The sequence below is a fragment of the Prunus mume genome, linkage group LG7 (genome assembly GCF_029339155.1).
Source record: "Prunus mume cultivar Tortuosa linkage group LG7, ASM2933915v1, whole genome shotgun sequence".
Lineage (NCBI taxonomy): Eukaryota > Viridiplantae > Streptophyta > Magnoliopsida > Rosales > Rosaceae > Prunus > Prunus mume.
Genome location: NC_142704.1, coordinates 3,532,268 through 3,556,773, shown reverse-complemented (window position 1 = coordinate 3,556,773; position 24,506 = coordinate 3,532,268). Strand labels below are relative to the sequence as shown.

At 37.3% G+C, this 24,506-nt stretch overlaps 4 protein-coding genes and 1 long non-coding RNA gene across 6 annotated transcripts; 1 reads left to right on the top strand and 4 right to left on the bottom strand.

Moving 5' to 3' along the window:
• Positions 1 to 1,336: 1,336 nt before the first annotated feature.
• On the bottom strand, positions 1,337 to 2,513 carry LOC148915253 (uncharacterized). Its single transcript, XR_016128490.1, has 2 exons — positions 1,920 to 2,513; positions 1,337 to 1,538 (listed from the first exon to the last, which is right to left on the bottom strand). It is a non-coding gene; the product is annotated as an uncharacterized LOC148915253 (long non-coding RNA).
• A 2,923-nt stretch (positions 2,514 to 5,436) lies between these two features.
• On the bottom strand, positions 5,437 to 8,059 carry LOC148915252 (F-box protein SKIP8-like). The gene is given in 4 exon segments (XM_089042012.1): positions 5,437 to 5,836; positions 5,838 to 5,888; positions 6,284 to 6,480; positions 7,310 to 8,059. Coding segments are annotated over 4 exon segments (906 nt in total). The 5' UTR covers positions 7,772 to 8,059; the 3' UTR covers positions 5,437 to 5,640.
• Positions 8,060 to 8,902: 843 nt separating this feature from the next.
• LOC148915251 (SUN domain-containing protein 5-like) lies at positions 8,903 to 12,379 on the bottom strand. Its single transcript, XM_089042024.1, has 4 exons — positions 11,845 to 12,379; positions 9,580 to 10,955; positions 9,377 to 9,462; positions 8,903 to 9,263 (listed from the first exon to the last, which is right to left on the bottom strand). Exons 1-4 carry the CDS (start codon positions 12,101 to 12,103, stop codon positions 9,026 to 9,028), a joined length of 1,959 nt encoding a protein of 652 aa, XP_088898150.1. The 5' UTR covers positions 12,104 to 12,379; the 3' UTR covers positions 8,903 to 9,025.
• Positions 12,380 to 14,062: 1,683 nt separating this feature from the next.
• On the bottom strand, positions 14,063 to 19,967 carry LOC103337753 (putative inactive ATP-dependent zinc metalloprotease FTSHI 1, chloroplastic). Of its 2 annotated transcripts, none has more exons than XR_016121891.1 (15): positions 19,042 to 19,893; positions 18,870 to 18,954; positions 17,964 to 18,398; positions 17,801 to 17,854; positions 17,633 to 17,698; positions 17,397 to 17,492; positions 17,187 to 17,315; positions 16,828 to 16,880; positions 16,446 to 16,641; positions 15,957 to 16,071; positions 15,614 to 15,888; positions 15,255 to 15,338; positions 15,075 to 15,171; positions 14,728 to 14,977; positions 14,063 to 14,586 (listed from the first exon to the last, which is right to left on the bottom strand). XR_016121891.1 is itself a non-coding variant. In XM_008240924.3 (15 exons), the coding sequence occupies exons 1-15, from the start codon at positions 19,740 to 19,742 to the stop codon at positions 14,392 to 14,394; spliced, it is 2,847 nt and encodes a 948-aa protein (XP_008239146.1). In that variant the 5' UTR covers positions 19,743 to 19,967; the 3' UTR covers positions 14,063 to 14,391. The 2 variants fall into 2 exon arrangements, 1 of the variants encoding a protein (XP_008239146.1); XM_008240924.3 differs by having other exon boundaries at positions 15,059 to 15,171; positions 19,042 to 19,967.
• A 2,432-nt stretch (positions 19,968 to 22,399) lies between these two features.
• On the top strand, positions 22,400 to 24,486 carry LOC103337752 (E3 ubiquitin-protein ligase SINAT3-like). The gene is made up of 3 exons (XM_008240923.3): positions 22,400 to 22,864; positions 23,304 to 23,690; positions 23,918 to 24,486. The coding sequence occupies exons 1-3, from the start codon at positions 22,652 to 22,654 to the stop codon at positions 24,245 to 24,247; spliced, it is 930 nt and encodes a 309-aa protein (XP_008239145.2). The 5' UTR covers positions 22,400 to 22,651; the 3' UTR covers positions 24,248 to 24,486.
• The last annotated feature ends 20 nt before the right edge of the window (positions 24,487 to 24,506 follow it).

Genomic DNA, 24,506 nt, shown 5'->3' with positions numbered 1-24,506 from the left:
TCTTCACATATCAATTGTGACAACAGAAGCTAATACACCTTTTATGTAATTACAATGTTTCACAAGTGATGGAAATCACAGTGTCCTAAGAATCGCGTGTTTTTCATTACAACAAATTCGTTAAGCTCATTCATATGCCTAATCTTCCACTCGTACATTGTCTTGAGGCTTTTTCCCAAATAGAAACATGCCAATATAGCCATGTCGGTATTAATAAAGAATCCTTTACATTGCAATGTCTTTGGTTTGAAAGTTGAGATGTTTTTCCGTCTTTTGAAAAGCTTTGTTTTCAAAAGTGTTTCACTAAAACACCCAAAATGGAGGTTGAAATTATAAAACCTTTAAGCTCATTATACTTTTTAAAACTTTCATTACACACTGTCAAAAATTGTTTATAAACATGCCCAAAAGTTGACTTTGGGGTTGATTTTGGGTGTGTTTCTATGTTTAAATAGTACTTGGGTTTTTTTATAAATACATGTCTAGGATTGGGTTTATTTATAAATTTGTAAATTTTTTTTGTGGCTAAAACTTAAATTTACTTTATTATTAAGACACAATTCCAATCTGAAAATAATAATAAATTTTCAGAACAATATAATATTTTGAGATCACAAATCTCAAGTAAAAATTCAGTTAAAATCCCAATGGGGCTTTCGGCAAACCCAGCCAGAATTTTAAACGGCAAAGCCCATACACAAATGCATGCTGACCCCCCAAGCTTATGAGCAACAAGCATGGGGTAAAGTAAAGCTATTTCTGAAGGAAAAAACAATTGTGTTGATGTGTGAAGTCGATGTAGGACTGAAATAGACACCCACCCCCACTTTCTCTTTCTCTTTCTTCCTTCCCCGACACACACCCTTAGGAAGCATTTTAGTTCTGTCTTAGATTGTTTGAATCCCATCTTAAGATTAAGATCAAAAGAACTCAAGTGTTGTCAATTGTGCAAAATAGCTGAAATATAATTTGGTTAAGAGATTGGCAGTCAAGTATGTGGCTTCAAGTGAGTGCTCTTTCCTATCAGTGAGGGCTTTGGCTCCACGAACATAATCCAAGGGATCACCTTACAGTCCTAGATTATGCTATGGAACACCTTCAAATAAAAGTGCCTTCGTCTATTCAATTTATATGCATGCAGTAAGTTCAGGGTTTAAATTATCCAGACATTGTGTTTATATATCTACATTTTTTTGTCTCGGCAGTTTTCGTCAGGTTGTCGTATAAAGTTTGTGTTGAACTCTTTGAACACCTTGTCTCTAGCTTGAGGTTAAGTGCTTTGTAGTGGTGGGAGTTTTGATGGTTTTCTGTATAGGAAAATATAACACACATCATCTATCTTTAGCTTCTTTTCAATTCAATGTGGTGAATATACCAGATGGTTTCACGTACAACTCTACAATTTGGGCACTGGCTCCACACTTTTCGTAAAACTACATGCCGTCAAAGCTCCACTCTCGTGCAGTTATCTCTTCAGTATCCTTGGACCTCACTTATTCTTTGCTGCACTAACCAAGAATTTGAGAGAGTCAACAAATCTGGCACAAGAATTTAACCAAGTATAAGATCAGAGTTCATGTATGGCAGAAGAAATAAAATTTTGGTAATAACCATTGATTACATAAGAAATGAATGAACTGTTTTAATCCAACTACATTCTAGTGATGCCATGATGGAAGAACCTCAGATACATTTGGTAATTCACTTATAGCAACCTCTGGCTCTCATCTTTTCGTACCGTTTGATTTTGGTTTTTCTTATTTAGGTTGCAGTGAGAGTTGTGAAACATTGAAGCAAACTTTTATTTGTTTTTCTCATCTTTTCTTACTGTTTTTGTTAAAAGAAAGAAAAACAGGAAAAAATGAAAAGAAACAGAAGAAAATCCAAACCCTGCGTTTTACAGGGAAATCAAAGCTTGCCTTGGTGCTAGTCTCCTCTTCCTCCCCTTCCAAAGGCAACCTCATCCAAGCTTTGTCCTTGCCGCCTATACCGGCCGCCTGATGCCAAAAATCCAGGACACGGCCTGTATGCCTTTATTGGCCACCAACCAAAGCCCGGAATTGTTGCAATTCCACCTTGAATCCTTCCCTCTCCATTGCATCCCTTCTCCACTTCCTCTCTCCCACAGGACTTACAACCACTGCATCAAAGTTGGTTCCAAGCAAAAACCACATATCATGATTTGTTCTTTTTTACATGATTAATCATCAAAATTCACAATCATAGAGGTAAGGCCCAAAAGATACAAAATTTGGAAAGAAACAAAAAATCCAAAAATCCAATCTATATCTCACACACACACCTGCATACCAAAGTCCACAACTTTGACTAATGAATGGATTTATGTGATAATTTGCATAGAAAACCAGAATTTGACTCGGATGATATCAATTTAAAAATAAATAAAGGGCAACAGGGGAAAGAAAAAGCATTTTACAAAAGATATAATTGACAGTGAATCCAAGTTCAAGCTGGTAGGTGTATGATAAATAAGGTGAATCATTTGGTGTAACGTTTACCTCAGAAGCTCTTTGTGGGTTCAGTGGCAGATTCTGATTGGGCAGCAAGTGAATCATCAGGTGGAGGAGAAGCAGGGCCTTCTACAACTGAAGCTGCACAGAGAAGAATGGCAGACTTTGAAGGGTTTGTTTTGAGAGTTGCTGAGCCATGCAACCAAGTCTTTGGGTTGGTGGAAAGAGAGAGAGATGGGACAGGTGCTTGCACCGAGAAGGGCTATTCCCATTCTCTCTCTCTTTGTCTGTCTCTGTGTTTGTTGTATGCCACTCTTTCCCCAGTAGAATGAGAGGACTGGATAATAAGCCACCTAACTTCCTCCTCTTTGTTTTAATTTGTGAGGCTCAGGCTCATACTCAAGTAATAAACTGAGAAAAATATATGTTTTTGTTTCTTATGTGTACTTCATTATTTCTCCATTTATGTTTTCTTTTTTCTTGTTTTTGAAAGGGTACCTTTTATAACTTTCGAGACTGATGCAGAAAAAAAAAAGCCTAAAAATTAAAGAAAGGTTCCACCGAGACTTGAACTCGGGTTACTGGATTCAGAGTCCAATGTCTAACGCTAGACCATGGAACCTCAGATACTTATTCATCTCACCTCAATGCTTTTAAACCTAAATTAACGAAAGCTGCCATGTGTTCTCACAATCCGTTAAACAAAGTCCTAATCTACAATATAAATCTTACCCATTTTAAAAGTTTTAGAAATAATGACTTATCACATTGTCTGCATTCTTATTCTGTCTTATGTGCATTGGGGTGACCTATCAATTAAAATTATCTAATTTATAAATAAAGCCTCTAATCTATGTTTATATAAAAAACCCAAGCTATTTTTAAAAACACACCCAAAATCAACCCCAAAGTTAACTTTTTGGGTGTGTTTATAAATGATTTGAGTGTGTGTAATGATGGGTTTGGGTGTGTTTATAAATGTTTTGGGTATTAGGTTTTATAATTTCAACCCCCATTTTGGGTGTTTTAGTGAAACTCCCATAAAATTATCTAATATATATATATTTTTAATGATTTATTCTAGTATTTGTTTTACTAATTGTCTTAATTAAAATACACTTCGTTGATTTAATTGACATGACATATAATATGGACATGCCACATCATGTGGTATAAAATGTGAGATAAAAATGTAGCAAGTGTAGCATTACTCAAAGACTATATTTGTTTATCGTATAGAACTATCAGAAGTTGGTGGTGCCTCTCCGTTCTCTGACGGTGCCTCTTCGTTCTCAGAAAGTATCTTGAATTCAGTCATTATTCAATCTTGATTAAAAAAAAAAAAGATTGTTTAAATTTCTTTATTCTTCAATCTTTTTCATTGTTTCTGTTTTTCAATTTTTTTCTTTTCTTCAAGATGGCTCTGGTAGAACCAAGTGTGAGCCGAACATTTGGTTCTTGGACTGTGAAATATGAATTCACTGGAAGCACTCTTGCGAATCAATGGGCTGGAGTAATCCATAAAGAAAATGGAACTAAGAACGACGTAATCTTTTTGAAGATTGAAGGGCAGAAGTTGCCGAAATCACTTCATCTATTTGTCATGAGCGGGTAGTTAGACCTCAACGCACATTACTTGCCACTCTGGAGGCCAGAGATGTGAGTATATATGCTACGATGCATTTATGTTCTCCCTTGAGAGATGGTTGAGTATGATGTCCAGGGTAGAAATAATATATATGCTACGATGCATTTATGTTCTCCCTTGAGAGATGGTTGGGTATGGTGTCCAGGGTAGAAATAAGAAGGAAAGGCGATACACTATCAGATTATTGGAGGGCCAAAATTAGGTAATTCTCAACTATTATTGTTTCTTTTTTCGAAAGAAAATAGTTATCCCAGTCTATGATTTATTCTTTTTCCAGGGACTTACTCACAGCAGTGGGGTATGTTCATTCGCGGGGAGTTTATCACGGGGCGTTGAATAAGAGGTTCTTGCTACGTTTTTGTTGGTCCCCGTATTAAAATAATCAACTTCAAGGGTAAGCTGGCTGAGATCAATCAACATGAGCGGATTAAAAAGATGAAGGACTTAATTGACATGGGATCTCTGTTCGAGTTATTAATTAGGTCGATTATTCCTTCCGGTTCCACATGGAAAGAAAAAGATGCATTCATCAACTGTTTCCAAATCAGTGAATTTAACGTGAGTTTCTTTTAAATGTTTTTGTTATGTAATTGTTGACACATACAATTACATAACAAAACATTTAAAACTCGTTAATCGCGACTAAACAGTGATGAATGCATCTTTTTCTCATGTGGCGAAGGAATAGCGACCAATGCTCAACAAGATCCCATCATCAATTAAGTCCTTCTTTGTCATCCGCCATGTTGTTGATCTCAGCCAGCTTACTACTGAAAGTTGATTATTAGCGAGACAGCAAAACTGTTATTCAACTTCGTGATAAACTCCGCGGTGAACATACCACTGCTGTGAGTAAGTCCTGAAAAGAATAAATCATAGACTAGATAACTATTTTCTTTCGAAAAAAAGAAACAAAAATAGTTGAGAATGACCTGATTTCGGCCCTCCAATAATCCGATAGTGTATCGCCTTCTATTTCTACCCTCTCCCCAGACCCATACCAACCACCTCCTCTCAAGGGAGAACATAAATGCATCGTAGCATATACACTGACATCTCTGGCCTCCAGAGTGGCAAGTAATGTGCGTTAAGGGTCGAACTACCCGCTCATTCTAATTCTGTTCAAAATCCAATTTTAGCCAGTTTGAACCACTTTTTCCTGCACAAACTTTTCCCCTCCATATTCTCTTTTCAAGAGACCGTACTTGAACTTTCAGCAACTTGGTTCCTTCAAGTATTCTCGAAACTCATTTTTATACCCAAGTAATTAATTTCGCAAATAATTTATCAACATTTATCACAATAACAATGAGAGGATGAGAAAAGAAACGGATAAACCTCTTGAATAGAAAACAACCAAAACTGAGGTTGGAAAAATTAACAGCATCTTGCAAGGAAAAATATAGTGAAAGTTAAAGCGACTTTGCTCCTGCAAAAGATACCACTATTCTTTTTTTCTTTTTTTCTTTTTTTTGAAACCAGTATCAAGTATATAATCGGTATCATCATATCTTCCTTTCCTTATTGCCCCTGCACAATCGGCTGTTCTACCTCTCCATTCATATCAGAGCTGTGATGATGCACCAGGTACCATCGCCCATTATGAAACTCAAAGACGTTGGTCACAATGAATGGCTTGGTATCGATTTCAAAATAAGTTTTCATGGTAACCCAAGCCATGTCTGTCAGAACCGAGCACATCCGAATCTGAAAGTTGACCTTGCTCCCAATCAAACGCAAGTCGCCAACTCTGCATTACTGCATTATACCTGACCAGGAAGCAAAAATGACTGAGAACAATACGCACAGAACAACTGCCAATGCTTTTTAGAACAACATGCACAGCCTCATTCTTTCAATCCCCTTCAAATCCCAACTGAAAGGCATCGCATGAGCTGCGAGTGGCCATTTCATTGACCTTTTTCTCTAAATCTGAGTTTGAAAAACAGAAATTCACTCCCATTGAAAAAAGGAAAAAACATAAAGTCATGCATAGCTTCATTTTTCAGAATGGATACAAAAAGCATAATCAAAGGACTAGCAGTGATTTAAAGAAAAAACCAAAAACAACATTTTCACATCACGTGGATGAGGTTAACAGAAGAAAGCACTCGTGACAGAAGTGCAGTTACCATACAGTGTACACAAATAAGAGGCATCTTACCCTGAAAAGAGTTCTCCTGAGGCATGAACACACTTCACATAGTCTGCATTCAGCCATAAACGACTCATTTCTGCAAGTGACCTTTCTCTGATGAAGTTAAAGAATTCAGTATTGACATTCACAATCGCTCTTGTAGCAGCATAGTAAGCCTTCCACCCATTAACTGGTGTTATACCATCCTGTTCCAATGTGAAGTCCTAGAAGAGAATTTGAAAAACCCAAAACAAAATATTCTTAGGACCCATTTGATGGGTGAAAATAAAGAACTGACATGCATTAGGACTTCAAAGATGGATAAATTTCTGTTTTCAAAATTAAATTAAACATACATCCCAACAAGAAATCTCTCAATAACTTTCAAATAATTAAATCTTGCTTATGGTTTCAGGCGGCAAAATACAGAGACATTCAGTCACGTACTTCTCTAATTTAAAGAGACATAAAAAAAGTAATATTTGTAACAATATTGCAACTAAGATCATACAGAATTTTTTGGTTCTAAGATCAGATACAAATTGGCTGCACATTAAACCAAGATAAAAGAAACAAAGATTAATTTTTTTAATATATATTTCATCATTTAATTGAAGGAAAACTTCATGCAGCTAAAATTTGAGAATAAATCCAATGCAGTTAAAACAAGTTCTTCTTTTTCATCTCTCAGGCACCCAAAATGTGCCATAAGTAAACACACAATAGCCTAATCTCATCCCACATGTTTCACATCCCAACTCACAAATGTAGCAAAGTAACATGCAATATCCTAATCTCGCCCCACACGACAAGCCACACCCAAAGTTCCAATACTATAAACAACAACAACAACAACAACAAAGCACACAATCCCAACCAATTTCCGATTAACTTACATGCACAAAGGGTCCAAATTTTCCTACATTTTTCTCTACAACCAAACACACCATCCCTTCAATTGGAAACCACCTCGCCTTCAAATCAAAATTCAACAAAGACCAACATACAAATACTTCAAATACAAGAAGTTCGATAAATAAACCAGTAACATACCTTATGATAAAGCGCTTTCCACGCATTATCATCATTCGCGGCCTTTCGCATGAGCGAATTAGTCATCGAAAGCCTACAGAGGCTCGGATAGTCCAAGTAGCTAAGCGCGTGCGTCGTAATCTCCGGAACAAGCTGCTCCATCATCGACGCGCCCGTTTGCCGCTCCGTAATCACCGTCGCCGTCTTTTCCGTCACGTCTGGACCGGTCCCGCCGTTCAAGTGCGGCGCCCTCAGCGGCTCCGAATCGGAGCCGGAGACGACGTCGTTACAGTTGCAAGCACAGCAAGCTCGCAGCTTTTCGTTTTTATTCGACGTCGACAGGTCGGTAGCCGAGCCGCCTGATTTGGGTTTGAAAGGGAGTGATCGGACGGCGAGGAGAGCGAGGAAGAAGGAGAGAAAAGTGAATACGAGGGCTACGAAGAAGGTTTGGGGAGATGAGAGACTGAAGGCAATGCTCTCCATTCATAAGACATGAAAGCTTTGCAGAACATGAAAACCCTAAATATCTGGTGCGGCAGGGTCCACGATAAGGCTATATTGTGTGTGTGGCGGAGAGCGAAATTGCGCCGTTTCGTCTCGGCGTGGTTTGCTGTGGTGGGGTTGTTTGGAAAACCCTAATGCGGAGATTGAATTTTACAGAAGTTTCAGGCTTTCTCAGGAGATAAGTAGAGAGAGAGAGGGAGGGTGGTTGTGAGCTGTGACTCGTGAGTCGTAACGGACTGAGGTCCGAGAATCAACTCGAACCGTGTGTGCCGGGTCAATATTAAATAATAATATTACTTAATTAATGAGCGATTATTCTTTACATAAATTTCTTGGGGGATGTTTTCGTAATTTCAACTTCCTTTTTTTACTATTAAATCAATTTTTGTCATTCAAATTTTAATTAATGTATTTTTTAAAAATTATCATTCGTTTCCATATAAAATGTTGTCTAGAGTGAATAGTCTTGACTAATTTTGCCAAGTGGAGTGAATTGGAGACTATAGAGTATGGTTTAATAAATGGTTAACTATTTACAAATTAAATGGATTCTTTTATATATATAGCGTTAGTCTAACTTACTATTTGTCAGTTACAGAGATGGGGTTTTCATTCACCAGAAGTGCTATGTACAGTATCTAAGACTATTGATCTATAAATCAATGCTTTTTTTCCAATGAACCAGGCTTCATTATTCTAACTTACGATAAAGAGAATTGACTCAAGCGTTAAGAATGACACGCTGCCCTAACTCCTATCTGCCAAATAAAATGGAGTTCAGTGAAGGAAATAGTTATACAAGTTTAACATCATTTCAGTGCAGACTGTGCAGTGCATTTTAGACTTTTCGTCATTTTGGTCGAGTTAAGAAGTTTCATCGTACAGAGCAGAATAAAAGAATAATAGAAAAAGATTCGATTACAACGACACCAGATCATGGACCGTTGGACCAATGGGACCTTATATAGACTGCTGGCCTAGAAAGTCAGCGAAGACAAGTTGGGCCTTGAGGCATCAAATTTTGCAAATTCGGCTGCAAGGAGCCTAAGATTGCTGATTATTTTCTTATTGTTTGTAATGATGTAGCTCAGAAAAAAAAGAAAACGGAAATAAAAAGACAACCAACCTTTTTTTTAATTTTTCTTTCTACAACACCGTTCTCTTCTTTTTATACGGAAGATCTAATGACTAAGGAGCCAAAAACCTATGGCACTACAAGAAAGAGGAGAAAGACTAACTACAGATCAAAGTAATGAATATTGTCATACTGCTGCTAACAATCATCAAAACCCAACCTCTACTTTTCCTGCATGCATTCTCAGGCTGAGAGGAGGCTCTGAAAAATGTCAAAACTTGCAATGAAACTAGTTTGAGAATGGCAAAGCACAAAAAGAAAAGACTAACGGCTAGAACAGCAAGCTCTTTACTTTCCAGGCTCGCTTGATCTTTCCTAACATTTTCAAAATCCAATCTGCAGTAACAAAGATTCATGTCAGTGAGTCAAAGAGACTGATATGAAGCAAAATTTAGTGCATTAAAAAAATTGTGCAGAACTGTAGTAATATGTTGAGACATATTTCTAACCTTAACATGTTGTTTTCCCTGGCCAATGCATTCACTTGAGATGAGACAACAGCTTTCCATGATTCGAGGTCAGTAAATTCTTTTTCCTGGAGAATCGAAGGATGCCAAACAATTAGGCGGATAAAGCTTCCTTTCCCAATAAAACTATATGCATATACATTACAAATTGAAAAGACATTCAAGAAGAAAAAACCATGCAGTACCATATTTTCCTTCCATTGCATAAGATCTTTAATCTCCGTTTTGGTTTTGTCCAAAAGCAATGATAATCTTAATAGCTCTTTACCAACCTCCGGCAAGATATCCCCTTGTCTTCGATTTAATTCTTTGATATATTCCTCCAGCACAGATAAGTTCAGCTCAAGTGACCTCACCTTTTGCATCAAAATCTTCAGAACAGAATCACCAGGAATTCTTCCATTTGGCTGCTGTCTTACCTTCATAACAGGTTCTGGAATTTTGTTCGTTGTTGCTGGAATCTTGTTCGTAGTTACGGGATTTTTGGTAACGTCTAAATTTACTTTTTGTGTATCTTCAATGTTTTCGATCCCTACACCAGCCGTTCGCACCCCATTTTGACCTTCACCACTTGTCCTCTGGTCAGTTGAACCAACCTCTTCTTTTGTAGAAGATATTACAGTTGCATTAGGCTCTGCCAATTTATTGGCCGCAGATTCTGCAGACGACACAATCAGATCTTCAAGCATTCGCTCAATTGCATTAATACCATACACCTCTAGAACACTCAGTGTGCAGTAAAACTCTGATCCATAGTGACTTAGCAAATCCAACTTCAAGTATCTTACCCATTTGGGTTCTGGCAGCTTAAAGGTTTGAGCATGCTTGACATTAGCAGCAACAAAGTTTCCCAATGGGGACCATGCGTCTGCTGGATAGCTTAAACTACCTGACAATTCAAATTCCTTGAAATTAGAAGAGTAATGCTCAAAGTTTGCAATTTTGACAGCATCTACCAGAGTCTCTTCTGCAAGTTCAACGATAACAAACTTCCCCCCTACAGAACAAGGGTTTCTCAGGTACTTATCGTGATCCTTGCCCAATATGTTGCTTGCTCCTTTTGCTTCCTTATTGTGAGCCACCACTTTTGCACCCTTGGACGCAGAGGCATAGTTGTACTCCGTTCCATCAGGTTCAAGCCCATGGGGAATGTTAACGAGCTGACTAGGCACATCCTGACCTTTTTCTTGCTTTGTTATGTTTCGAAATTCATCAAAATTGAGATAGGTGGAATGAGAAGTTCTACCATTCAGATATTGCCCTGAATGATTTGTGTTCTGCTCTTCTTGTGCTTGATGTACTTCACAAACCAAATCACCATAACCTAAAACACTCCAAACTAATTTTTCTAACCTATTTGTCTCTGGAAGTGAGTACTTGGAAATTGCATAGTTGTGAGATACATCAGAATCATTATGGCTTTTAGACGAACCAAAATCTAATAGCATTCCATTAGTCTGCCTTCTGTTTCCGTTTTCTACAAATGAGCATGCATGATCACCGTGCTCACCATTGTGAACACTAGGACAATGTGTAGTTCTGTTATCAGGAGCTGAATTCCCTGAAGATATAGGCTCAAGTTAAACAAATTATGCATCAAATTTATAGACAAGGATAAAAGTTAAAATGCCACCTAAATAGCTTATCCTAAAATCATGAATCTGGAAATAGAAGAATGGTGATTCCATAAGAAAGCTCTCTAAATTCCAGCTAGAAGATAAGATTTGGTAAATCAGACACATTTTCATTCATCACCAAGAATGTAAGGGGACCAGTAGAAGAGATTTTCCCAACAGTACATATCAACTAAGGAAGCAATTGACAAACCATGGCAGAACAGCATAGGAAAAAATCAATATATCTAAAAGAAAAAGGCCAGAAAACCCTAATTGGGAATTACACAGTCTAGTTTCTAAAGATTTTAACATTTTTAAGAAAAAACCAAAACCACTAAAAAAAAGAAATAGTGAATAAGAAACGAAGGCCTCTTCATGCTACAGAAAATTGTTGAAACAAAAAAGAAATTAGGATCTTCTAACACTATCATACCCAAAGAGAAAATTCACCTCTTCAATTCATTCACATGTAACTTGACTATGCTATGATAGAAAAGTCTAAAGCCACTAATTGGATAGTTATTCTCTAAGAAACTTATTAGGGGAACATTACAGGCTTCAGCTTTCTTTCTACGCTTCAACTTATTTGTGAAATATTGATACAAAATGCAGATTGAGGAAATGGGTTTGCTAGAAATACAAAAATGAAAATTGGGTGTTAAGGAATTAGATGAAAGTGGGAGAAAGTAGAGCCAAAACTACAAAAACAAGATACAAAATTTACTAAGAATCCAAATCCAAAAACCAAATAAATAAAAGTTCAGAATCAGAATAAGAAACAGAAGCCAAAGCAAAGAAAAATGGAACATGAATCATAAATGGAAAAGATGATACCTCCATTCCCATGGCCAAGACCAAGTTTAGAGTAGAACAGGAAGACAAGGCACCAAAGTGAGAAGATCAAAGACACAGATAATTCATAGAAGCTCTTGCTCTTATTGGTGCTGTAGTTGTTCTTCTTGTTTTTGTTCTTGCAGCTGTCATTGTTTTTCTGAAAATTGCAGCTTTCATTGTGTTTCTGAAAATTGAAGGTCTCATTGGTGTCTTTGCTTTGGCTTTTGATATATAAGGAGCCATTCCGAGGCTTCTTCATCTCTCATCTGTGCAGGAAGAGCCGTTGAGTTGAAGGGTTTTGCTGGGTCTTTCTGTTGCATCAAAAAGCATAGCGACAGAGGGAGGAGGGGGAGAGAAAATGTGGTCTTTCCTCAGAAGTTTTTTTTTGGGCAAAGAGATCTTCCAACTTCTGAGAAAATGTGGTCTTTCCTCAGAAGTTGGAATCACGAAAAGTCCTTGTCTGCTTTTTGTGGCTACATTATTCCCATTCGTGCGGGAACTGCTCTTCGCCGTTGAATTGAACGGCGCATAAGTCGGTTTTAGAGCAAGTTTAAGTTGAACTTTTTAACCCGTATCTTACGAACGGCTTAATTTGGTGTGTCAAGTTTCAACGGCCACTTCCAATGCCACTAAGCCCACCTCCAGCACAAGCCCAAACTCGGGCAAATGGGAGCCCCAGGCCACAAACTCTCCCCCAGCGCGCAAGCCAGCCCGGGCAAGCCCACAGGCAAAAATTGACTGGGCTGTTGCCCCAAGACTGCTGACGTCACCACTGACCCACTAGCCCACAGAACCAACGGCTACGAGTCACGTGGCTTACCCTAGAGCCTCTGATTAAAAAAAAAAATCACAAAATTCTGAAAATTTTTCTACAAATACCTACTAATATTATTCACATTCCACACCAAATCTTCATACAAATTCATCTTTTTCCACACCAAATTTTCTACTATAAAATTTCATTTGTACAAAAATACAAATGGCCAAACGTTCAAAGAGGTCAAAATCTTGGCGACGAGGTAAAAAAAATTTAATTTCCATTTTATTCAATTTAATGTCTTTTTTTATTTATATATTTCTTGCATTTCCAATTTCATTTTTTTAATAGATTATTCAAGACAAAAAAGAAGAGAGGAAAACCATTACACATGGCTCCTCAAGTGAATAATGCCTGCAGTCGGTTCCAGTGGTGCGTTCGTGTATGAAATAATGGCACTATTCGTCAAGAAAATACTCCACCACGTCGTGATCGTGGAACCGCCTCCGCCAATGATCGACTCGTCCTTGTTCTAGGTGTAGACTATGAGGACCGAGAGTATTTCAATTATATGATGAGTGAGATGTGAATTTTATAATAAATATAGACATATAACAACCGAAAATCTTATCCGAAAATTTAATTTGAAAATTTTATCCAAAAATGTTATCTAAATGTTTAGGTGAAAATTTTAAAACAAATTGTGACACGTGGCAACCGAAAATCTTATTCGAAAAGCTTATAAAAATAATGGTTTAAGTGAAAAATGAAAAATTAAAGTGAATGGTGTTTGCTATTGCCTTTGCCTTTTTGGGTGGAAAAATAGATTGTAAGACCAAAAAAATATTTAGTTTGAAGCGAATAGTGTCTTAAATGGTGTAAGTGAAGATGCCACTATTACTATATCACGTATGAGATATGAGAGATGAATTTGTATATAGTGAAGTAAAGAATATCTAGGTTTATTTAAAAAAGGTTTTGGTATTTTGAAAATTTTCAATTGGTACTTTTCATTTTTTTGCCGCGCATCATTATGCTTATTGTGCTCAGCTGAATGAATTTGCGTGGAACCTTGCCCTCTGCTTGCCTTTGCTCTTTTGAGCAAGGTGGACTTGCTCTTAGGGTGGAGGTGCTCTAAGAGCTTGAAAACTAAAATGTTCAAAGACACCAATGTTGGAAGGGAGCTCCAGTTTGAATCTCCTAGTCTCCGATTGATTAATTAAAAACTGCCAAATTTGTTCTAGTAAATTAAAATTTGAATAAATGAGTCATTGCCAAGTCATAATAAGCAAAAGTTCATAAACAAATTTAGTGAGCATAACAGTACTCCATATTTTAGACACCGTGCCTAACTTGAATGTAGTTTTGGAAATTTTGTGACACAAGACTTGACATATAATGTTCATTAGGTTTAAAATTAGATGATTGTATCCAGCTATTGGAGTTATGATCTCATTGATGTTTAAATGAAAAAAGTGCAGATGAATTTGGAATTCTTAATCCTTTACATTCCTGGCTTTTTCTAATAACTACAGCTGAGCTACATCTATCAAACACAAGAATAAAACAAATTAACAAAAATAAAAAGCCCAATAAAAAGGAAAAATGGGCTTGCTTTGAATTACAAAAGATAGATTACACCTTCTGGGTAGCACACAACAAAACTACACGATACAATCTCATTCATGCTCTTCACGCTCTTGCTGGCAATGAAGCTTCCAATGCAGTCCCCATGCATGCACGGTACAAAAAGAACACGGAGAGGCCCCATGTATGGGATCTTTCATTAATCATAGGGTTTCTCCTTTGGATTGTGTTAGAAGGGCATACTCTAACTCACGTTCCTGTTCCTGTTCCTGTTTGATGAACTTAAGGCTGCCAGGATTTTCTTCCTCAAAAAGAAGCTTTAAGGGTGTCTGTGGAGGGTACTTGTTCAAGATAAAATCGATTTCTTCGCCGCTAATTTCCTTGCGTTCAAGAAGAACCTGAAATGAAAGTCAAAGAAGCCCGCAAGCCATTACACCGCTTAAAACCTCATAAGATATTCAAGAAATTCAATCATATGCACTTGAAGGATAAACATCTGTAACACTTCCAAGATGCAAATTTGCATGCAGACCAATTACCTTCACAGTTTTAAGCAAGGCTGCATGGTGCCTTTTAAGCAAAGAAAGTGTTTTGTCATACATATTATGTATCAGCTCTTCAGTCCTTTTCGCAACCTCATCGTCTAAATTGAAGTTCACTGGTGGTTCAATTAGGTCATAGTCGTGGTACAGTGATCCCTCAAAGTCCAGCCGAGGGCCTACAAATTGAACTTTCTTCCTCCAAGGTGGTGGCTCTCCGTGTATGACCATTGGATTCTCCAAATTCCAACTGTAAGGAGTGAACAATCAGTTCATTACAACATCACATAAAGCAGGGAGTTAGAAAAACAGTAGTGAATAAGGGCCTAACATGGTTAAAATTTTACGAGCAAGCCAAGATGCATCAGCAAGGTAGTCAACTGAAGCCCTTGATGTGTCCCGTCCATATATGACCTCTTCAGCGGCCCTCCCTCCAAGTAAAACCTGCATGGGGAAGGAGAAAAAAAAATCCAAATTAATGAATAGGATGCAGTTAAAAGGAAACCATAAACAATAAAAAAGCTAACCTGAAGGCGATGTAGCAATTGTGGCCGGCGCTCAAACATGTATGATTCATCATCAAGTCGATGAAATACAACTTGCGATAATGTCTGAACAAATCACTCCATAAGTAACAAGTGATAGGAAAGATGACCCCAGAGTCAAATACTATTATTATAGTTATATCAAATTAGTCATTACGTGCAAATGAACAGTGAAATTAATTTAAAAAGACAAGTTTTAAGTAAAATTAATTTTTCATCTTTTAAGTATGTAATGAACCACACAACTTTTAATCCATCAGAAAGTGTTGAAAACATATAAGAGCAACAACTTACAAATCAGCCTATGGACAAAAAAGAAGATAAAGAAGCAGAAGGGGCACCTGACCACGAGGGATGATTGAGATACGATCACAGCATTCAACTTCTGCATTCTCATATTGCCTAAGCAGATGAGAAGTTATTGCAACTCCAACTTCAGTAGTGGATCGACGACATTGTCCCTGATGACCTAACTCTATTCCAACCCGTTTTGGTCCTACAGTAAGTCTATCAACTGCATCATCCAAGTCCGACTGACGAATTGACTCATGCCCCTTCCTCACTGCTACAAGTGCAGCCTCTTGGACCAGCTGAGCCAACTTTGCTCCCGTCCATCCTAATAATTATCAAATGTTTAGTCATCCAAATACCAAATTATATGGAACAGCAAAGACGGATGCATACCAGGTAAGTTCTGTGCATAGCTGGACAAATCAACAGACTCTGACATTTTCACTTTGCTTGCGTGGATTTTCAAAATATCCAATCTCCCCTTTGCAGCAGGAGGACGAATTTTTATCTACATGATAAAACCCAAATAACAATAAACCAGTAAATTTCATTGATTCATTCAACAGAGCTAACCTATACAATTTATGGATAAAGCAGAAAACAGACATTTGGATATGCAATTAATTTATATCCACTAGTTATTAAAAAGTCGCTAAATTATCCAATAGAGAATCATCCAGCAGGACAATTCCAACCAACAATTGGAAAATAGTTTAATGGCTCATTTAGGATCACATAAAGATGTATGATGTCTGATTAAAAAAAGAAGGTATGATGTGACTGATGATATGTCAATCTTAAACCAAAGAGTTAAAAGTCCCTGAACTAACAGAGTGGACTAGTTCTAACTTCTAACAGTCTTTTACTCAGAAAGAAACAAACCTTGCGATCAAAACGACCTGGTCGGAGAAGTGCAGGGTCTAACAAATCCCTGCGATTTGTAGCAGCTAAAAATATAACACCTTTACCAGTATCAAACCCATCAAGCTCTATTAAGAGCTGGTTCAGTGTAGTTTCCCTCTCTTGAGTGGCTGCATTATACAGGTGGTCGGAAGATTCCTTAAAAATCCCTTGACGCCTGATCATACAATAACAAACATGTAGTACTAGTATGAGCATCCAATTAAAAATTATGGACTAGACACTTTTCAGTCAGCAGCTTGCACAATGATGACATGTCATGAAGCTATGTTGCTCACAAAATTTTAAAACCACAAACGATAGCACGCAATTCATTAAAATCCACCAAGAGAAATGTGCATACCTCGTAGCCAATGCATCAATTTCATCAATGAAAATAACTGATGGTTTGTTTACCTGCACCGAAGAAAAAGATCATAATGTAGCAATCTCAACAGGACTTCAAGAAAGCAAAAATTCCATGCATTAATTGATGAAGAAACTCTACACTAAGAACCACTTATTAAAAGGGAAGTATACTTTATATAAAATTACTGATAAAGGAGAATGACTTGCTTGTTGTTCCCACTTCTCACTTCTGGGTGACAAAGTGGGATAATATCGGGAGAACCAATGTTGTTAGCCACACAGTTCTATGCATTAAATATGGACGAGTGCAATCACAATTTACAGAATTCAACTACAAATGGGAAGTATAATCACCTTGGCTCTTTTGAATAGATCCCTAATACGAGCAGAACCAACACCAACTAAAACTTCAACAAATTCAGATCCAGCCATTTGGTAAAATGGAACACCAGCTTCACCCGCTATGGCCTTAGCAACCAGGGTCTAGAAACAGGCAAGTAAACTGAAAAATTACTACGGGCTAATTTCATGTGCACATATTGAAGATTAGGACAAATAACAAACCTTGCCGCATCCAGGTGGGCCCTCTAAAAGAACCCCATGCGGAGGCTTTATTCCCATTTTATCAAACAGTTCTGGGTTCTTCAAGTACCTCACCAACTAATCAGCAGAATATCAAAGATATCAATAAGTTATCATTAATTTCAAATTTACAAACAAGAGTTATAGTTATGTTAAGACTGGGGGACAAATTGCAATACACAAGCAATTGATTCTCAACGATTAGTGAAAACGAATACCTCCTGGAGTTCCTCTACTGCTTCATCAATCCCTGCCACGTCACTAAACTTAACTCCAGTTGACCCCTGAACACATACATGTCAATACAATATTGAATTCTAAGAACCTCATGAAGAACTTCAGCATGCTAAGAAAGTTACACAAATGAATAACTCTTAGAAACTAACATCAACACGAGCTTCTGCTTTAGACCGTGAAAAATCAATCCCTTGCCACAGATCCTGCAAATATTAAGTGCAACTCATGGCGATCAGATCCATGGCATAAATAAGGCAAGGCATTAATGCAAGAAGAATAAGGAAAGAAACTGTAGAAATGACGCAGCATTACCCACTTCCTGAAGTTCTTAGGTCGTCTAGAGAGTGTGAAACGGACGAGAAGGACCATGGTCAAAAGGACAATTGTAATTGGTTTTAACATCTCAATGCTGGAAGATACACCACCAAAAGTGTAAAAATCAGAAAATTTAGAGAAAATGCCTCCGTCACTGAAGAAGTCAACAAGATTATCCCATACTCTCTCTAAAATTCCAAAGATGAGACCAAGAAAAAGTCTAATAAATGGTTTGACTATAGGCCATACGACATATACAGTCGACACAAAAACGAAACTGGTAACAGCAAATACTGCAGAAGCCAGGAACCCTCCAACAACAACTGCAGCAGCAGCCATTACAGCTGTTACCATTCCAAGCTCTACCATCATTCTGCTAGATATGGAAGATGCCACCGGATGAGGGTAACGTGGTAATTTTCCAACCAAAGACTGCAACAGAGGAATCAAACAGTAAGGAAAATATCAATTTTCTGTCGGAATAAAAGGAAAATCTTGACTCCTTAAACATTTGGTTCCAATTATATGCATCAATACAATGCATTGTTTTCTATGACCCAAACCTCATGTCTGGAACATATACAAGAAGAGATAGCTGCAAAAATTTAAGTTTGAGAAAATAGAAGCTAATTCTTGAACCAGAGTATGTCCATACAGCTAAAGGTTTTCTATCATTGATAATAGAATTTATAAAGGAAGGTCAATACAGCCATGCTCACTTTCTAAGCGCTTAAACCAGAACCTCCAACTGAATGGGAGTACAATAGAAACACTCTAATTTCACACCATGAAAACTAGTGCCACAAGACAATTCACAATAACTTTTGCCTCTCTTAAAACCAATTTCTATTTGATTCACAAGTTATAATTAACTAAGCTCAAAAGTGTTCAAAGATTGATCACCGTAGTATGCCCCTCTATTACATATCTCGGGCCCGTATACTCCTCCAGAAGAGCCTGAGCTTCACCCTCATCCAGCCTCATTGCCCTAAAAATTGCAAAAATATCACTGAACTGCCAAAACATCCACAAAAGCAAAACTCTTTAAGTAATTAAATGTTTTTTTCATTTTTACCATTTGGTTCTATGCAAGCTCTTCTGGCCTGGAATCTCCTTCAAATCGACAATGAAATCAGTGAACCCATAAGAAGTCCCTGTCGCTTCCTTAAAAGTCAACAACTTAACCTTATCACTCTTCAAAGCTTTCTGAAAATCCTCAAAGCTCATTGTGGGCAATTCCTCCAAACTCCTCTCAAATTCCTCTTCCTCCGGCAACTCAGTCCCAAAAATCTGCTCTGGCACATAGAGCTTTCCTTTATACTCCCTCAAAATGTCCTTTAAATAAACAGATTCATCCCTCACTTGACTATCATTTTGACCCTCAGTCCTCTCTTTCTTCGGTTCTACCTTCGAAAATTTCAATCTCTTAGCCCAGAGTTCAATAAAACCCACATTGGAATTCTTGCCCAAACTCTCTTTTTCTTTCGAAGTGTAAAACTTGTCACCAACTAAGTACCTGGGTTCAATCTGGCTTGGGTTCTCCTTCAAGACCCTGGTCACAAAATCGTCTTGGGGGGCTTTGCTAGTGTCACCCGACCGTGACGAGGGCCCCGAATACGACTGGCAAAGGAAGGTGAGTGTCCGGTGAGGGAAAGGTGGCTGTGGTTGAATTTTTCGAATCAAATTGAAACGCTTTGAGTGATTTGGGGATTTGAAGTGGGTGTGGGGTTTGGGAATGTAAAGCCTGGGTGAATTGAGAATGTCCATTGAAGTCATTGCTGGGACGATAAAGAAGGTTGAACAAATGGTGGGATTAGAAAGGAATGTGGATATTTGTGCTCATTTCTGGGGGGTTTATCTCTTTTAGGGTTTATGATTTTTCATTTTGCCTCTGCAATTGTATTGCATGAATTTGAGTTGGAAGTTTGAAACTTTGAGTTCTGTTACGGTATTATCAGAGACCCAGGTTTTTTTTTTTTGGGTCGAACTGATCTGAGACCCAGGTTTCTTCATGCGGGTTTGGTTTATCAGGGTCCGAATTCGACTACCCTTGGGACTTGGTTTGTTTCTTTGGTATTTCTTAGTGTGCGTTTGGGGAGTAAATATAAAAGTATTAATAAATTCATAAATGATGGAATTTAAAATGGCGAAGATTAATGTTTAAACACGGAATTTAAAATGACGAAAATTAATGGAATTTAGCATGTATAATTTTGGAATTTCATATAGAATTTAAATTTGTTCTTTATGAACTCCAAATTTGTTTTGTTATTCAAACACGAGAATTGGTTCATGTCAATTTAGAAATTCTAACTTTTGTCAAAATTCCAAGTTGATTTCCCTCATCCAAATACATACAATTATTTTACAGTCGACTCGATATGTATCAAGTGAATTTGAAATGTTTTTATTGCTGTGAAGCTTACTTTTTTTTAAAAAATATTGGGGAAGGTGAAATTAGGATCTCAAGACTCAAATGTAAGGATATATGCTCTTAACTACTTCAACTACAAGCTCCTTACTTTTACCTCGAAGTTAGGAGCAAACTCACCAAGGAACAAGAGGCCCTTAGGATGCCGGCATTTGGTTGTGGAGGTCTTAGGCGAGTAGTTACAAACCCCTTGGCCAACAACTTGTTGAGCTATTGGGTGCACTTAACGTACTCGACGAAAGAACCCAGAGAGAGAGAGAGAGAGAGAGAGATCAGTAGTGAGAGAGAAAAGGATTGGAGTGGATGTTGTAGAGAGTGAAACTATGAAAGAGAAGATGGGGAGGTATTTTTTTTGTTTTTCTTTTTCTAAGTGGGAGGTGTGGGTTGGGGTTGTTTCATTTTAAATTTAGAAAAAAAAAGATAATTCTAGTCTCTATCATTATAATTTTATTTCTTATAAAAAAAAGATATTCTTTTGAGTTTTTTTGTTTACCCTAATACTTAAATCATTAAGCTCTTAAGTTTTTTTAGAAGATAGTGGGGTTTTCTTAGAAAGTGTGAAAATTTGAATTAGAAGTTAGGGCGGACTTAGAATATGGGATGAGCAAAGAGGAGTGCGAGGTTTAAATACAAAAGTGCCTAAAATTATTGAAAAATAACAAAAATTATATTATTTTTTTATAATAAAAAAAGGTTATATTATTTTTTAGGTGAGACATTAACAAAACTTATATTACATTGAGTTTTTATTTTGATTAAATCATGTGTAGAATTATGGAACAATTTTTTAATTTATTTTGATTAAATTATGTATAGAATTATGGAATAATTTTTTAATTTATTTTGATTTATGAAGCTATAATGCAATGTTTTGAAAGGAAAACTTGTCGTGCACAAGTGAAGTTTGGATGGAAGTACTATATTTCTATTTTTTTACTGTTACTTTTTTCTTACAAAAATTTCAAAGCTTAATGTGACCGCTGGGCCTGAGAATCCTAGATCCACCACTACTCGGAGCCACTCCAATATAAGAATTTGTTTGTTTTTGGTGGAAATTTATATAAGAATTTCAAAATGCAAAATTCTTCACATATGGGGGGATGAATAAAAAATATAGATATTTAGTCATATACCCATTTTTAGCACTAATAATATAGATAAATTATACATAATTTAAATCAAAGACATCTAAAAAAAATAAATAGGTATTTTTGTCCATAAAAAATGTCTAATTTAAAATCTATAAACAAACTAAAAAAACCTAAAAAATGACAGCTAGCCCTATTGAATTTAATTTTAATTATTAAATTATTTTAATGCCCTATTCAATGTTTTGAGCTTTTTTATGAGGTTTTGGGGTTGAATTTATTTTAAGAAATCAATGACAGTTTTGTAATTTAAAAGAAATTAAAAGCATTTTTGTTATGTTGTAAATGAACTTTGAGTGTGTTCTTAAAGTCCATTTCATATAGGGTTTTTATTTTTTTTATTTTATAATTTAGGCTTCTATATTTGATATAATAGTGAATCTCCCTTAAAAATAATTAAACTTCCAAGTTAGATTTTGAAAACATAAGAGCGGTTCCACCAAGCAGCCCAAGCCCGAGGCTAGGGCTGCGCCAAAAACCACATTCCAGCGGGCTAGTCTTGCCCTGATAGGAGATGGGGCCCACGAACCAGGCTGGCCCTCAGGCAAGATTTGCTTTAGTTCCAACCCCAGTTCTTGACGTCAGCAACAAAAAAATTAAAAAAACCAAAAATTCAGAATTTTTTAAAAATAAATACCTAGTCATATTTTTCACTTTCCACACAAAACTCTATACAAATTCTCTCATATCTCATGTGAATAGTTGTTCTTGGCGATAAAACACCATAAAACTTTTGCAAGGGCATCTAATGGAGTTGCTCTAAGGGATCACACTGAAATTACCCAGTTGGGAAGCAATTTTTAAGTAGGTGCAGTTGGTCCTTTGTTTTCAGCATTAACTGCCTTTGGCATTATATTTTTGGAAGGACCGATGGAGACTTGTCTGTTTCCTTCAACAAATACTCCCAAGACAGCCAACTTCTTTGAAGCCTTGGTTGCCAATCTGTCCCTCCTCTCTCTCTGCCCCTTTACTTCGTTCTAGATACTATCAATTTAAGCATTGCCACTGCCAGAGCACATACACAAAGGAACAAAATAAAAATTCAGTGCTTGTTTCTGTTTTTTAAATTTTATGGTTTCTTCAAACCTGCATGAACAGCTATTACAATGGAGGATGTTGGTGTTGTTGAATGTTTGACAACATGTGATGGGATCTACGAGGGAGACTCTAACCACAGCCGCCGTCGCCATCACCATCACCACTTTCTTTTCTTGGCCTCAGCCAAGTCTCACAACAAAGCTCTGTCTCCGGCCACAAGTGTCCATGAACTTCTCCAATGCCCTGTCTGCACAAACTCTATGTTCCCACCAATCCACCAGGTGTGTGTTAGTTGTCACATTTAATCAGAATGGGGTCACATTAAGTTTTGTTTTTGGGTGACTTTGATATATTGAGCTTATTTTAATTTGGTGGTGAAATTCAGGTGATGAGTTTTGGTTGGCTGGGAAATGTAATTCTAGGATGTGGGTATTTCCTTGATGCAGGGTCTGATTCTGTTTTGGGCATAAAGGCTTAGAATGTAGCCTGAATTCGTAATTATCTCATTCTTCATAAAGAAGCTGTCTTTATGGCATGATTTTTTATTTGGAGAATTGTTTAAAATGATGTTTTGAGTTGTGGGTTTGCTTTGAGTTTCTTGATGTTTTGATTTCCTAGATGTTAAGCCTGCAACTAGAGTTTTCAGTTTGATTCACTGCTTAAATTGGTTGGAACTTTGAAGTTTGGAACTAGTTGATTTCAAAGTTTCTGTTTCTGCAGTGCCTAAATGGGCACACTCTGTGCTCCATCTGCAAATTGAGGGTGAACAACCGGTGCCCGACTTGTAGAGAAGAACTTGGAGACATCAGATGTCTGGCATTGGAGAAGGTAGCAGAGTCACTAGAACTTCCTTGTAAGTACTGTTCTTTGGGCTGCATGGAGATCTTCCCTTACTACAACAAACTTAAACATGAAGCTCAGTGTAACTTTAGACCATACAATTGCCCATATCCTGGATCTGAGTGCTCAGTAGTTGGGGATATTCCATTTTTGGTTGGCCATCTACGAGAAGATCACAAGGTTGACATGCACATTGGATCAACCTTCAATCATCTCTATGTTAAGTCGAATCCCTGTGAGGTAGACAATGCAGCAAGGATGCTTATGGTAAGTGGAGTTTCATTGTTCAAGTTTTGATTTGGAGTGATTGATTGTTTTTGCCCTAAGTTATGTTTTGAATTTGAATTTTTTTTTGGAATGTAACATTGAGAATGATGCCTATTTTCCAAATGGGTTGGCTCTAATTTGTGGCATCTATTGTGATTGGTAACTGATGCAATGTGTGTGTGTGTGTTTTTTTAGATGCTCACCTTCATGTTCTTTATGTTTGTTAGGTGTTTAACTGTTACAGCCAGTACTTCTGCCTGCACTTTGAAGCCTTCCTACTTGGCATGGCTCCGGTTTACATTGCATTCCTTCGTTTCATGGGTGATGCCGTTGAAGCACGAAAATTTGGTTACAGACTGGAGGTGGGCGCAAATGGCAGGAAACTAATATGGGAAGGAACCCCTCGGAGCATACGTGATAGTGATCAGAAGGTTAGGGATAGCCATGATGGTCTCATAATCCAGCGTAACATGGCACTTTTTTTCTCTGGTGGAGACAGGAAGCAGCTCAAGCTCCGGGTTGCCGGACGGATTTGGAAGGAAAACAGCCCTAGATGAGGGCTGCAACTGGTGGCGTCTGGAGCCCTTTGCTCCATGGTCTGTTTGTATCAAATTTTGGTGGTGTTTCTTTTGCTTACATAAAAATTTTCAACTTAGGATCTCCACTTGCTCTCTCATTGGCAATTTTGGTGGTGTAATGCATTCACAGAACCCGATTTCTCTTCATCTATTAAGCATTCCACATAAGATTGCATCGTTTTTAATCAAGCAAAAGAACAACAACATTTGTGAGGTGATGGATTCTGCTTTGGAATGA